Consider the following 14,228-nt stretch of genomic DNA (forward strand, 5'->3'; position numbering starts at 1 on the left):
AGGAAAGAGAAGATTACATTCAGAAGGTATATATTGATTTGCGGCAAAGTTAGAGAAGTTACAGAAATAAAGTTTCACTGACATGAAACTACAAATAACAACGAGAGATCCGTAAATGACCTGTTACCATGCAAAATTTCTGTCTATATCCAATATACCATCGTATTCCAGGGACAGTCCACAATTCCTTGGACTTCATTCCGAACGGCCTCTATTACAGGACATACCTCTTTTCAATTATTTATTCTCGTCCCAAACATTCACGATCTGTATGATACTGGACGTTACTCAACCAAAGATCAATCAATCGACATATTAAGTGATGGCTGCACACAATTTACTTAAATAATACTTTTTACCACTGGACGTTAGGCAACTAACAATCAAACAAGCACACCATTGTATATAAAAAGTATTTATCACATAATTTAATTCATTTACCATTTATTATGTAATTGTAAACAATAAGTTCGTATAATCAAAAATATTACTTCCATGGTATAATATTGATTATTATGAAGGAAATTTTGCTTAGCATTAAATCTGTCTTTCGACTAAGATAAGAGAGTGTTATTGTTGACCACCAAGTAGTTAATATTTTGGGTTTGCTTATAATGTAATAACTACTTGGTGGTTTTTTTTTAAACAAAAAGTAAACAAAATAGTTGTGTGTCAGTTTGAGCAACAGCTGTTTTGGTCGATTCTTCATTTTTAAAACTAAAATGTTGCCTTTGATTTTGTTGAACAGTTTAGGCTAAAATGTAAAAAAAAAACATGTCCGATATCCAATTTAACAAGACGGTGCTGTCAAAATGCACAATGCAACTAATTATATCAAAAGTAAAATCACAAAAATACCGAACGCCGAGGAAAATTCAAAACGGAAAGTCCATAATCAAATGGCAAAATCAAAAGCTCAAACGAATGGATACCAACTGTCATATTACTGATTTGGTACAGGCATTTTCTTGTGTAAACAATGGTGGATGAAACCTGGTTTTATAGCTATGTAGACCTCTCACTTGCATGACAGTCGTATAAAATTCTATTATATCGACAACAATGTCTGAACAAAACAAACCGACATAATAGGTAAAAAAAATGTCAGCCAACATTGTGTTATAAACTAAATCACTATAAAAATAAAGAAATATGTAACAAAGAAACACAAAAAGGCATATTGACAAAGCACATTAATTTATTAAAACTAATACAAGAATACAATAATTTACAATAGCTCAATAACACAATGACTGGATGTATAAGTACAGAGCCACGTCATATGTAACAAAGAAACACAAAAAGGCATATATACAAACAATAGTTAACTTAAATAATAAAAAAACTGAAATTTAACTTCATAAGCTGGTTCTGTCTTGTTGTACTGTGGTCTGCACACTTAATGTAATGTTGCATTATAAATATTATAACTGAGAGATTAGACTTTTAAAAAATAAAAATATGGGATTGATTCTGGATTACGCTTGCGATCGTTTTCAAATTAAAAAGTGCTTGAATGTCTGAAAGTTCACTTTATCCTATCATATCTTCCTACTGTAACCCGGCAATTGGGACATGTATGCACTACATCTTTACATGAATTAAGGCAAAACGGAATCAAGCAGCAAAACAGCGACAAACTGAAACAGAATGAAGTTACTCGTTACAAATAACAATTTCTTTTACAAAAACTTATACCGTTATACACTTTATAGAACAGTACATCGTTTAGATATGTTCAGGAACAAGACATTAATGTCCCTAGAGTATCAGCGTCGATCATTACAAAATCCTTAAGTCAAAATTTGAATTTATCATAATCAATTATCTATTGCCGTTTTGTTTTACTCTATGTTCCGTAGTGTTCCATGCTAAAAGATTACCTATATAGTTATTAAAGAGGATCCAAAAATATGTAAAACTAATATTTTCGAGGGCCATAAGGTGATCCATAGCTCCTTGAGAACCGCTTGAGAAACAAATAGGATAAGATTGAAAGAAAAAAAGAAAATAAAAGCTAAGACAATAACTAATAAATCTCAGTTACATACCCAACAAATACCAGGAAAATACAGGCAACCCAGGCAAATGTTCCATTCTCATAATGAGTATTAGTTAAAATATCAGCTCTACAAGATGTACACGTCATTCGAACTGGAGTTTCGCCAAAGATTAGGGTCTGATATAAAACATTTGGCTGATTATGTATGATAACTGATGACTGATTGGCTATGTTATATGCTGAAACAAATATGGTACATACATCAATATCAAGATTTAAGAGCAATTTAATAGAAAAACCTTTGGATTTTAACACCCTAGACCCTTTAAATAAACCATGGCATTAGTGCAGATATAGAAGGTATAATACGCATTATTTTGATACTAAAAAGTAGTATACATAATTTAAATTTAATCCCGCAGACATTCACATGACATAAATCTTTCAGAAATAAGAATTGGTAGTTTTAAATTTCCTCTTGAATATTTTGCGTTGTGCCTTGAACTCCTACGATAATGACAAAAACATGCCATAGACTACCTAAATTTGAGATCATGATATTAATGGTTAGATGTGTGCAACAGCATCAATTACACAAAAAAGTAGATTGTTAAAATATTTCTTATTAAAATATTTAGATGCAAGTAAAATTCATTTTTGGTAAGCCCGTTGCTGAAATTTAATTGTACCAAAAACTATGTCGAAAGTGACTTTTTACTCTTTAGCCCATTGCTAATGACAAATTGTTCAGGCGAAGCAAGTGCATTGTATAGTATAAAATAGTTTTCCAACCTATTCTAGTGTTTGACATTCAGTTGTCTGACGAAGGTTGAAGGCCGTACGGTGACCTATAGTTGTTAATGTCTGTGTCATTTTGGTCTTTTGTTGATAGATGTCTCATTGGCAATCATACCACATCTTCTTTTTTATATTACCTATCATACCACATCTTCTTTTTTATATTACCTATCATACCACATCTTCTTTTTTTATATTACCTACAAGTATTACACATTCCAAACTAAAAGACAAATTGAAAGCGTTGGTATTGCTTTGTTTCATTAAAAATAATGGCCAACGAAGATACAAGTATCTTGTCTTAGGGAGGGATATATCCTACTTTGTAAAGAATCACTCTGATTCAAACAAAAAAGTCTCTGAAACTGACATTATCAAGATGCTTGATTCTTGATTGAAAAGATGTTTGATACGTTTGGACGATGTGTTTTTGAACAGACTGTAGGCATTCCATTGGGAATCAATTATGACCTTGCCAACGTGTTCCTTTATTACTAAGAGACTGACATCATACAAGAACTTCTTATGAAGAAAGATAAGAAGTTAGCAATATCCTTTAACTTGTACTTTCCGCTATAGAGATGATTTTCTCTCACTAAATAATTCAAAACTTGGTGACTATGTTGAACGTATCTATCCCATCGAACCAGATATAAAGTATATAACAGATACAACTAAATCAGCCTTATATCTTGACTTACATTTAGACATTGACAATGATGGTCGGTTGAAAACAAAACTTAACGACAAAAAAAGATAATTTCAGCTTCCCAGTTGTGAACTTTTCTAAGCTATTAAGCTAAGAGTTTCAAAATTTAAGGACGCCATCACGAGTTGTTTGAACGTTATGGAATACAACATTCACTGGCATTGGTAATAATATGTTTTAACACTTCGCCTGCTTCACATCACCTACATTTACTAGCAATGGTCACAAGTTATAACTCTTCACTACTAGAAGATGCCTGCGAAATTGCGGTACCATTGGGCAAGTGTTGAAACAAAGAGTTTTAAATATCGTAAGCAGTACCGTCAGTACGTCGACTGAGCATGATGCACGAAAGCGTATATGACACATATCGATAACGTTCTCTGAATTTGGATATTTTCTAAAATTTTGGCGTTTTCTGTGGAAAAAAGATTGTTTCAAAGACAAATTTATGAAGTACAAAACACTACATTTATACATCATATCGCAAATATTTCCGACTTTGTATTGTTTCAGAGGAGTTGTGACTCAATGAAATTGGTCTGAGGCTCTTTTCCTTTAGTAGTATAGAGAGTTGATCAGTGTGAAAAGATAAATTCCAATCAACTGCAACGTGGGAAACATTATGGGCAATTGGTATACTTGGGCTAAGGTTTTTTCATAATGACAGTAAAAGAAAAACTTGCATGTTCATAAATTCGTGTAAAAGAATTGATTGGACAACTAGGTTTTTGTAACGCCTAGTTACCTTGGTAAAAATCTATGTCACTGACAATACCCCGGGAAAAACTAATATCAAAACCAAAATGATAACCCCAAATAAAACTATATATTATGGTGTTCCTAGCACAAGACCATCGCGAAATCAGAGGCGGATTTAGAGGGGGCCATTCTTGGAAAAATTTGTTTATTATATAGGGAATCACTGAAGCTTTATGATCGTTTACGAGAATTAAACTTTGATAAACTACCTAGAGGTATAGGGAAGGGTTGAGAGCTCATAAACATGTTTAACCCCGCCGCAATTTTGCTCCTGTCCCAAGTCAGGAGCCTCTGGCCTTTGTTGTCTTGTGTGATTTTTAATTTTAGTTTCTTGTGTATAATTCGGAGTTTATTATGACGTCCATTATCACTTAACTAGTATGTATACATATTTTAAGGGGCCAGCTGAAAGACGCCTCCGGGTGCGGGAGTTTCTCTGTACATTGAAGACCCATTGGTGGCCTTCTGCTGTTGTCTGCTCTATGGTCGGGTTGTTGTCACTTTGACACATCACCCATTTCCTTTCTCAATTTTACCTTAATGTATGCCATTTTAGAAAAGTCGGAAATTTATTTCGCACAATTTTGGTTCCATCTTTTATTCAGACAAACGTTTTACCCTCCCGTTTTGTCAACTGTTTGCGAAAACAGGCATAATGTTGTTTGCAAACTCAGAGTACACAAATCTGTGATGGTATGGATTTTAGTAAAGATTGAGAGATTTTTGCAAATGACCCTAGTGTGAAATGAATACATGCAGATGAAGTTGGCCCTATCTCTTTCTCAGTGCTATTTATTAGGGGTCAAATATCGTACCTTCCTTTGTAAAATAAAAATAGAAATCATCCCATAAAATAAATTTAAAGAATTAAATAATACAAACAACTGTCATGATTTTACAAATTAAATATTATAAACATATGTTATGTTTGCCATAAAATTTCACCAAGTGAATAATGTGAACTGAACTGATCAAAAAGTAGAACACGGAATTAAGAAATAAGTTTAAAATCAATAATTGACCCGATCATGGTCATTTTGTGGCAAGATAGGTCGGACATTTATACCGGCATATATGACTAACATATAGTGTGAACATATATGTACTTTTTCATTTACTGATTATGCAATGTAAGTACCTGACAATAAAGATGCTAAATGTAATTCAAATGTTTATGATAGCCTTAATGACTACAGGACTTTTTGTGTACCATTGCCGAATAAATACAAATTAACAAAATATAAATTAACAAAATAGATATAGTAAAATAAATGCCCTTACCGGGTGGTGGTCCTTGTGGTGCGCCTGTGTTTGGATCATTGTATGTAAATGATTGTGGAACTTCAGTCGATTTTGTAGTCTCGATCACCCAGACGCATTATGAATATAGCGTCTGGATTTTTGTGTCTTTGGATTTCGTTCATAGATGGCGTTTTAAAATTAGGTAAATGACCTTGACTACATGTTCCCGGAAGGAAACACTTCAGGAATATGGACGATAACATGCGGCAGTGGTTGACCAGAGTTGATCAGAGTTGTGAGGTTCAGTGTAAAATGAAACGTTTAAACAGCATGGAAACTAGACAATTAACTTATCAAGGTTCATGTTTACGAATGTCTCTTTTAATAGGATAGGGAAAAGGTAGTTTTTTTAACACATAACTAAGAAAAGGGGGGGGGGGGGTGCAAACTTATCCTTGGTTGTTACAACCTACTGTTTTTGTACACCTTTATGCAACCAAGGATTAGTTTGCAAAATCATAACAACCAGAGGCGGATTTAGGGGGGGGGGGGCCTGGCCTCCCCTTTTTGAGAAAAAAATTGGTTGCTTATATAGGGAATCATTGAAGCGTGACTGGAGCGGACCCCCTCTTAGGTCAGTCAGTGGGCCCCCACTTTGAACATTTCTGGATCCGCCACTGACAACAAGTATCATAAAAATAAAATATTTGACAGTTTGTATTAGGTTTGTAGTTATTTTACCTCATGCATCGATCAATGAAATCTGAGACAACACAGTAATCTCAGCTGAAATCTCAATATAAAAAAAACCCAAAACTACCAAAACATTTGACTCTTGAGTTATACTGCAAATCACAAGGATATTTAATATGACTAATCTGCAGTAAGCACCAAGAATTGATGCTTAAAGGGAAGTCCCTTCTTGTACTTTATGCAGATGAGTCAAACTCCTAAATTATTTGAAATATATTTTAAAAGCATATTTTTAAGATTATAGATTCTGTGTCCAACCAGCAAAGATCATCAAGGGACGGTGCAAGAGAATATGAAATTCTTCTTACAATAAGACAATTTATCCTCATGCTATATATATGGATTATGCCATTTAGAATTTAGAATGCACTTAATGAAACTAACAATTAAACAAATACAGATTTACCGTTGTAACAATTGTTGATTGCCATAACAGGCTGATTAGTATTGAGAATGAAATAAATAATATGACCAACAGAATACAGTATATTATAACTATCTATAATCTATGTACATTGTAATCTATGCATAAAGTATCTGCATTGAGTTGCATCTGAAATAGTAAAATACTGACATATTATATCTTTTCCAGGTCAGTTATCTGTATTGAATGGCTGGAGAATACAAACCTAGTACAAATGTATAGGGAAACGAAGAGGCCTCACATATAACTGACTGTCATTGGGTAATTTTATTATTAATAAAAAATTGAGAATGGAAATGGGGAATGTGTCAAAGAGACAACAACCTGACCAAAGAGCAGAAAACAGCCAAAGACCACCAATGGATCTACAAAACACTGAGAAAATCACGCACACAGAGGCATGCTTCAGCTGCCACCTTAACAAAAATGTGTACTACTCCTGGTAACATGGGGTCAAGGTAATAATGAATGTTATACTAGACTCCGAAATATATAAATGAACTAAAATTAAATATCATACAAGACTAACAAAGGCCAGAGGCTCCTGACTTGGGACATGCGAAAAAATGTGTAGGGGTTAAACATGTTTTGCAAGATCTCAACCTATCCAGCTAGCCATTGTAGAAAAACAAAAACAATAGGCACATTAAATCTCAGTTTAAAGAAGTCATATTTAGTCCTATGTCAGAATAGGAAACAAACCAAACTAAGCAAAATGACGATGAAAAAATTTACAAAGGACTACTAGCAGTTACTGACATGTTCCTCTGACATATGTGAACTTAACTTTAAATGTCATACACTATATGCATGATATGTTTTATCACTTTTTGACTTTTTTTTTTTTTAGCATATGAAATATATCTTGAATATATTGTACCAATGGTTTTTTTAAGAATATTTTTTTGGCACCCTAATACCGGTACGACATGAATTACCAATAAGAAAAATAATTTCATTGGTTTTATTCCGATACAGATACATGAAGTCAGACTAAATGTTTTTTAACCTTGCATATCTACTTGAACTTGTTTCTTAGTTTTGCAAAATTACTTTATTCAGTAAAATTTCTAAACAAATGTATAGTTTTGTAGACATTGGCCTCACACAAATTGCATTTTATTAAACTTGAGCTAATTATATTTCAGCAAAAGGCTTTGCAGCCATACAAAACATGTATTTCATCTTGGAAGAAAAAGAACAACAGTCCTGATGATGGTGACAGGTCAAATTAATCTACCAGGTAACACATACACAACATATTGTTTTAAGGCTTTTCCATTTAAACATACATGCATGCATATTGGGACCAGGGAAGACACTTAGAGATCCAAAGTTATAATGTGGGGTGGGGTTAATTGCAATGAAAATGTTAGTGAAATTCTCAATTGGCTTCTATCAGATGATTATTGATTAAGTATAAATTTAACTTTATTAGCTATAGTTGAAAAATCTACTTTTTTCATCTGTTATATTTATCCTTCCATGGATGGGCACTTGTTGTTTAACTTACATACATTATTGTTATGTTAGTTTAGTAAAATATAATAATGGATTAAACCCAGATTTTAGTTAAATATAGCCTCCTTTTGTTGTGCTTGATATCCTGATTTTTTTTATATTAAGATAAGTAAGTTAACACTTATAGATATTCTCCATCAAATATAATATTTTTTTACAACCAGTATATATTTTAAATGGAACGTCAGAAAGCGAGAGTAAAAAAAAAACAATTCACAAAAACAGAAAAATTGAAACAAATGCATGACATAGATGTGTTGAAAAACAAAAGGAATGTTTCTCTGTTTAAGAGTTATTGTATGGACTACAAACACAATACAACCCTCTTAAAACCCAGGTTATATCAGGTGTTAAAAGTGAACATACACTGCTTGTATATGATTTATAGTTCATAACAGTCTCATTCTGTACCTCTGTCAAATTAGCCATACTTGGTATAGAATAAAGATTATTTGTACACAATGATTTTCAATGTAAAGTTTCACATAGGAAAATAACTTTGTATAATTTTCATATGTCTGTTTCCTGTAAACTAGTAACGATTACCCGTATAGTTGTATAGTTCTGAGCATTTTGTCAAACATATAAACTTGTAATAATATTCACTGAACATTTTGGTACAGGATTGTGGGTAAAACTCTTAAAATATAAATATTTCTGTAACAATTGTACATGTAATAACAATTAGCCACTTCATGATATCCATTACCAAAAATGTTGTATAGTCTGATATAACCACAGAATTTACTTTGCTTTTCAGATACTAGTGAAGAAATAAAGAAACAAGAGTAGACACCATTTGACCAACTGTGCTTACAATACTTGTGCAATAGTTGTAATTGATGTTCATACTACATTGTAGTGTCATACATGTATGATAATACATTACAGCATCCATAGAATTATCATCTTGGTCGTCAATGCCTCTCATTTCTTAATAAATTGCATTTGTTATTTTGGTTGTATGATTTTCTAAAAAGACTTTTTTGTTATTAATGGAGTAGAATGTTGAAAAAACAAATGACAAAGATCATTGCTGAATGAAGTACAAGTATTTTTTTAAAGTTTAAATAGACAATTGGTATGGTGTTTGAGTGATTTTAAATAGATATTTCTTATTTGTTTCCAGTACATTAATAAGCACTTTATCACACAATCAGTGGCAGATCCAGAAATTTTCATAAGTTGGGGCCCACTGACTGCCTAAGAGGGGGTCCGGCCCACTCCAGTCATGCTTCAGTGATTCCCTATATAATCAACCAAATTTCTTTCCAAAAAAGGGGAAGCCAGGGGCCCCTGGCCCCCTCTAAATCCGCCTCTGACAATACCATGAAAATAAATTAGCTGTAGCTATTTGTTGTATTTCGTTTTACATTGTTTATTTCTGACATAAAACCCGCTTAAAAAAATACAATTTGAAACTAAAAACACTTATCCTAAAAATTGCATTTTAATATTAAAACCAAAGAGAATGAAGAAAGAACACTATCGAGTGTACCTTAATATGATTCTGAAAAGTAATCATTACATTGAATGCTTATAATTATGGTATGATTGCCACTGAGATTTATATCCACCAGAGTTCAAATATTGTGCATTCAATTTGTAGGTCACCTTTCAACCTTCAACAATGAGCAAAATCCATAGCCTATAGTAAGCTTTAAAATGCTCTAACATGGCAAAAAACATTGTTAATCTAACTGATATGTCTAAATTACTGAATGTTCAATTGTTATGATGGAGAAAATAAGTGGCATTACAGTTTATCATGTTTATGTCATGGACACAAAGACCATCTAGGAGTTTTGCAAATGCCTACTTTGGACAGTCAAACGACAAGTAGGAATAAAAAAATCTACTTTAATGTTGAATATATTAAATTGATAATAGATATGGGGAATGTGTCAAAGAGACAATTAAGTAGAAGAAAACAGCCAAAGGACACCAATGCTTCTTATCACAGCAAAGAAAATCCAGCTCCCTCAGGCAGGCTTTAGCTGAACTCTAAAACAAAATGTGTACTAGTTCAGTGAAAATAGATGTCATACAAAACTTCAAAACATAAATGAACTAAGATTGAAAGTCCTACAAGGCTATTTAACATGCATAAAAATAAGAAGATGAGTATAAAAAAGATGTGATATAATTTCCAATGAAAAACTATAGGTTACTGTACAGCCTTCAACAATGAGCAAAACCCATACAACGTAATACAAATATACAGTTGTATAAAGATGAAGGAAAAACAAACGACAACCACTGAATTAGAGGCTGTTGCCTTGGGACAGGCACATATATACATACATACAGAATGTGGTTGGGTTAAACATGTTAGCGGTATCCCAACCCGCCCCCCCATACCTAGGACAGTGGTGTAACAGTACAACATAAGAACGAACTATAAAAAAATCAGTTGAAAAAGGCTAGTCATCAGATGGATACAATTAGAAATACTACATAGAGTGGACGTGGCCGGGTACTTGTATATCCCAACAACAAAGGTACATTTGAGTATGATTGCCAATGAGACAACTCGATCAAAGTTCAAATCAAGTGGATGTTATCAATTATAGGCAACTGTACAGTCTTCAACAATGAGTAAAACCCATATATAGTCTGCTGTTAAAGGCCCAGACATAAATTATATGAACAATTCAAAATGAGAAACTGACGGCCTAATTTATTACAAAACAAAAAATATCGAAAAATTAAAAATTACATGCATGAACCAACAACAACCACTGAACTAAAGCTTAAGGCATAACACTGTACAAGGGTTAAATAATACTATTAATTTGAAAGCATGCCTTTTATGGCTTTATTTGTAAATACCCAGCTATCTATCTAATTGCCAACTGCAGAAATTGTAATATTTCATAAAAGGCTATCAGGAACTATGATACTGAAAATATATGGTTTTTGGTAGGGTTTGTGTTGCTTTCTTTAGTTTTTGTTGTTGCGTTGTGTCCTTCTTTATGACTATAAATACTAGGAAAAAGAAATAACCTAGTAAACTGAATTAGTAAGTCTATCAAGCCTCTAATCCTTGTTGTTAGGGTATATTAAGAAAATAAAATTGCAATGAATAACAATACAGTAGAAAGTAGGTCAACAAACACTATCTCGATGTGGCTATATATGTATGTAGATTTATGTTAAATTGAAGGGCATGTAAATAAAATAATCAGATTTTCCTGTTCTTTTAGTTAAAACCATTCACAGCAAAAAATATCTGGTGAAATTCTGTTGATTGATGTGCAACTCAGTATATTATATAAAGGCATACGACTACAATTCACACATATGCACAGTACATAAAATCATGAGTTACTTAATCCTGCAAAAATCCATAGAAGAATATTGACAGCGATCGATCAATGCAATACTGCTTTGCTCTACAAAATAAAACAAATTTATTATACATTAAATATTGAATCACCTGAGTAAAAAATTGTCTATAATAATAGTCTGAGGTCTTACTCAATAAAATAAGACCTTGTACAGCTGTTGCATACTTGCAGTGTTTTATTCATATTATAAACCATTACCAGGGTAACAAAGAAATACAATATTAAAGACTTTAAATCAAAGAGGACTGACAGAAGACCAAATAAGGTACACAAGCTCCATACAAATTTAAAAAAGAATGTTTAGAGAGGGAAGGCATCACAGAAAAAACATGCCTAGTCCTATAATTTTTGCATCTACATGTAAGCAAAAATATAAAATAGTCTTTCAAAGTGTCAAAATTATTTGGACTCTTGGACATGTTTTGAACTTACGATACCAGATAGATGTAAATAGTTCTTTCAATGCCAATGGGAAACATTTCTTCAAATAATATAAATATATGCTCATTTGACATAAATTTTGTACTAAAAAGTGGCTTTTACAACAAAAACAAAATTAATCACTTCAAATGTATTACTTATATAAGGGAGCTACCATTTGCATTTGATTTTTATGGGGGGGGGGGGCTAGGATGAAATTTGAAAAAAATAGGCAGGACAGGAGTTTTGAGTAAAAAAAAAAGGCAGGATGAGACATTTGCAAAAAAAAAAAAGTCAGGACGGCAATTTAGGTAAAAAAAAGTCTGACAGGATAAACTAAAAAAAAAAGACAGGACCGAACAGAGTGAAAAATAAAAATTCAGGACAGATATTACAGCTAAAAAAAAATTCAGGACAAAATTTTCATCTTAGCCCCCCCCCCATAAAAATCAAATGGTAGCTTCCTAAGGGATAGTCATGCAATTGAGGGGTTGTTCCTAACCTGTTGGAGGCAATGTCTTTTTAATACAATTATTAAATTAAAATTATTTTGAAACTCAGATCACAGGGGTTTGTTTCAAACCCTGTGCTCAGATGTTCAACTGTTCAATAAATTTATGTTGCGCGACTTTACTGTTTTTGCTTTTATTTCAATATTTTATTGGAAAGAGCACAATAGAGGCGTGATCCAAATACAGACAATTATAATATTAAAACAACACATAAATGAAATAAAGATTCATGTAACAAGTCATGAGCCAATTCTATGTATACAAATGCTTTTAAACCTATCAACTATAACCTACAATTCACCTACTGCCTTTTGACAACACATTAATTACACCATGACCCTTTAACACGTATATGCTAGCTGCATGTTGATGTTCTGTGGTTGAAGTCGATAAAAAACAAGCACTCATGGAGGCTGCCATTTTGGATGTTGTGGGTCAAACTATCATTTCGGATACTATCGTTACTTTTCATAGGGTCTACGAATAATCCAAAATGTTCCGAGTCTCTGACAGAAATCTGTCATAAGAATTTTTACCATTGCGAAAACCCAGACGTTTGGTTTGTAAAATTCAAGCGTCTGGGTAATCGAGACTATCGATTTTGGATCATACATATTGTTTCTGGTATTATATATGTCGTAAAATGCTTCCCACCGACAAATATGTTTTAAAGGGATATAAAGGTAATAGAATATATAATTGTATCGAATTTGTCATGCATGAAAGACGTTTCGTTACGTACAGTTACTTTTTATTTCAGTAATATTACGAAATCTAGCATTTCAAATGGTTTCATTCTTAATTATCCAACTTTTTAAAATTATATGTAGTACAGGTAAAAAAAAAGTTGGATAGATGAGATCAAAGGTAATCAAGAACAAAGGGTTTTTTTCAATCAGAGTTTGGGTTGAATGACAGGTGAAAAATAAGACTGAAAATTATACTCGGATTAAATTTTCTGTAGTTTTATTTAGCATAGCATGTTAAAATGTGCAACTGACATTTAGTTAATGTAATGTAAATCATTTGAAAGTATTTTAAAGTTTTTTTAACCGTTTTAAAATCTAAATGTGAATTGGATAGAAAAATATCAGTTGCACTTTTATTCATGAAGAGATTTGTCAATGATATGGATTTTTTTTTGTGTAATAGATCCTCTTCGTTCCTTTTTTTTCTGTTCTTCTGGCCAAATGATCCAAATGGGACAAAATATAAGTTGAATAGGCTGTCTCTGCTGCGTTACGTGCTGCTGATTCAAAGTCCATGAAGATTCTGTTTGGGTTGATTGGTGTGCTGTTGTCTGCTCCACTTGCTTTACGAATTGCAAACAAACGTTGGTAGGTTGTCTGGCATTTATCAGGCAGGATCGCGAATATTAATGCACAAAAAGGCATCAACAGTTTGCAGAAGTTTTCAACAACATAATCCTGCTTAAAATCTTATGTTCTCAATTTATTACGCCCATTTCCCCATCTGGAAGAGGGTGAATTAACAATACTTTTCCATTCTTCAATATAATTATCAAACATTCTTGACATGACTGTATCAATAAACATATTTTTATAAAAATTAGTAGATACTGGAAGATGTGGTATTAGTGCCAATGAGACAACTCTCCATCCAAATAACAATTTATAAAAGTAAACCATTATAGGTCAATGTACGGCCTTCAACACGGAGCCTTGGCACACACCGAACAACAAGCTATATCAATGTACAAAGGGGTCCAAAATTA

General features: G+C 32.6%; 1 protein-coding gene and 1 long non-coding RNA gene across 2 annotated transcripts; one reads left to right on the top strand and one right to left on the bottom strand.

Moving 5' to 3' along the window:
- Nucleotides 1-1,180: 1,180 nt before the first annotated feature.
- LOC143066260 (LITAF domain-containing protein-like) lies at nt 1,181-13,195 on the bottom strand. Its single transcript, XM_076239253.1, has 4 exons — nt 13,089-13,195; nt 5,553-5,618; nt 2,052-2,241; nt 1,181-1,640 (listed from the first exon to the last, which is right to left on the bottom strand). The coding sequence occupies exons 1-4, from the start codon at nt 13,105-13,107 to the stop codon at nt 1,529-1,531; spliced, it is 387 nt and encodes a 128-aa protein (XP_076095368.1). The 5' UTR covers nt 13,108-13,195; the 3' UTR covers nt 1,181-1,528.
- On the top strand, nt 5,735-9,573 carry LOC143068014 (uncharacterized). Its single transcript, XR_012976080.1, has 4 exons — nt 5,735-5,913; nt 6,859-6,951; nt 7,839-7,933; nt 8,972-9,573. It is a non-coding gene; the product is annotated as an uncharacterized LOC143068014 (long non-coding RNA).
- Nucleotides 13,196-14,228: the final 1,033 nt, after the last annotated feature.

The sequence above is a fragment of the Mytilus galloprovincialis genome, chromosome 3 (genome assembly GCF_965363235.1).
Source record: "Mytilus galloprovincialis chromosome 3, xbMytGall1.hap1.1, whole genome shotgun sequence".
Lineage (NCBI taxonomy): Eukaryota > Metazoa > Mollusca > Bivalvia > Mytilida > Mytilidae > Mytilus > Mytilus galloprovincialis.

Excerpts from the sequence above, each read along its gene's own strand:
- LOC143066260 (XM_076239253.1), bottom strand. Across the intron at positions 2,242-5,552 it reads ACCACAAGGACCACCACCCG|CATATAACATAGCCAATCAG; the intron begins GTAAGGGCATTT and ends TATTTGTTTCAG. Across the intron at positions 1,641-2,051 it reads ATTTTCCTGGTATTTGTTGG|TTTGTCGCTGTTTTGCTGCT; the intron begins GTATGTAACTGA and ends ATTCTGTTTCAG.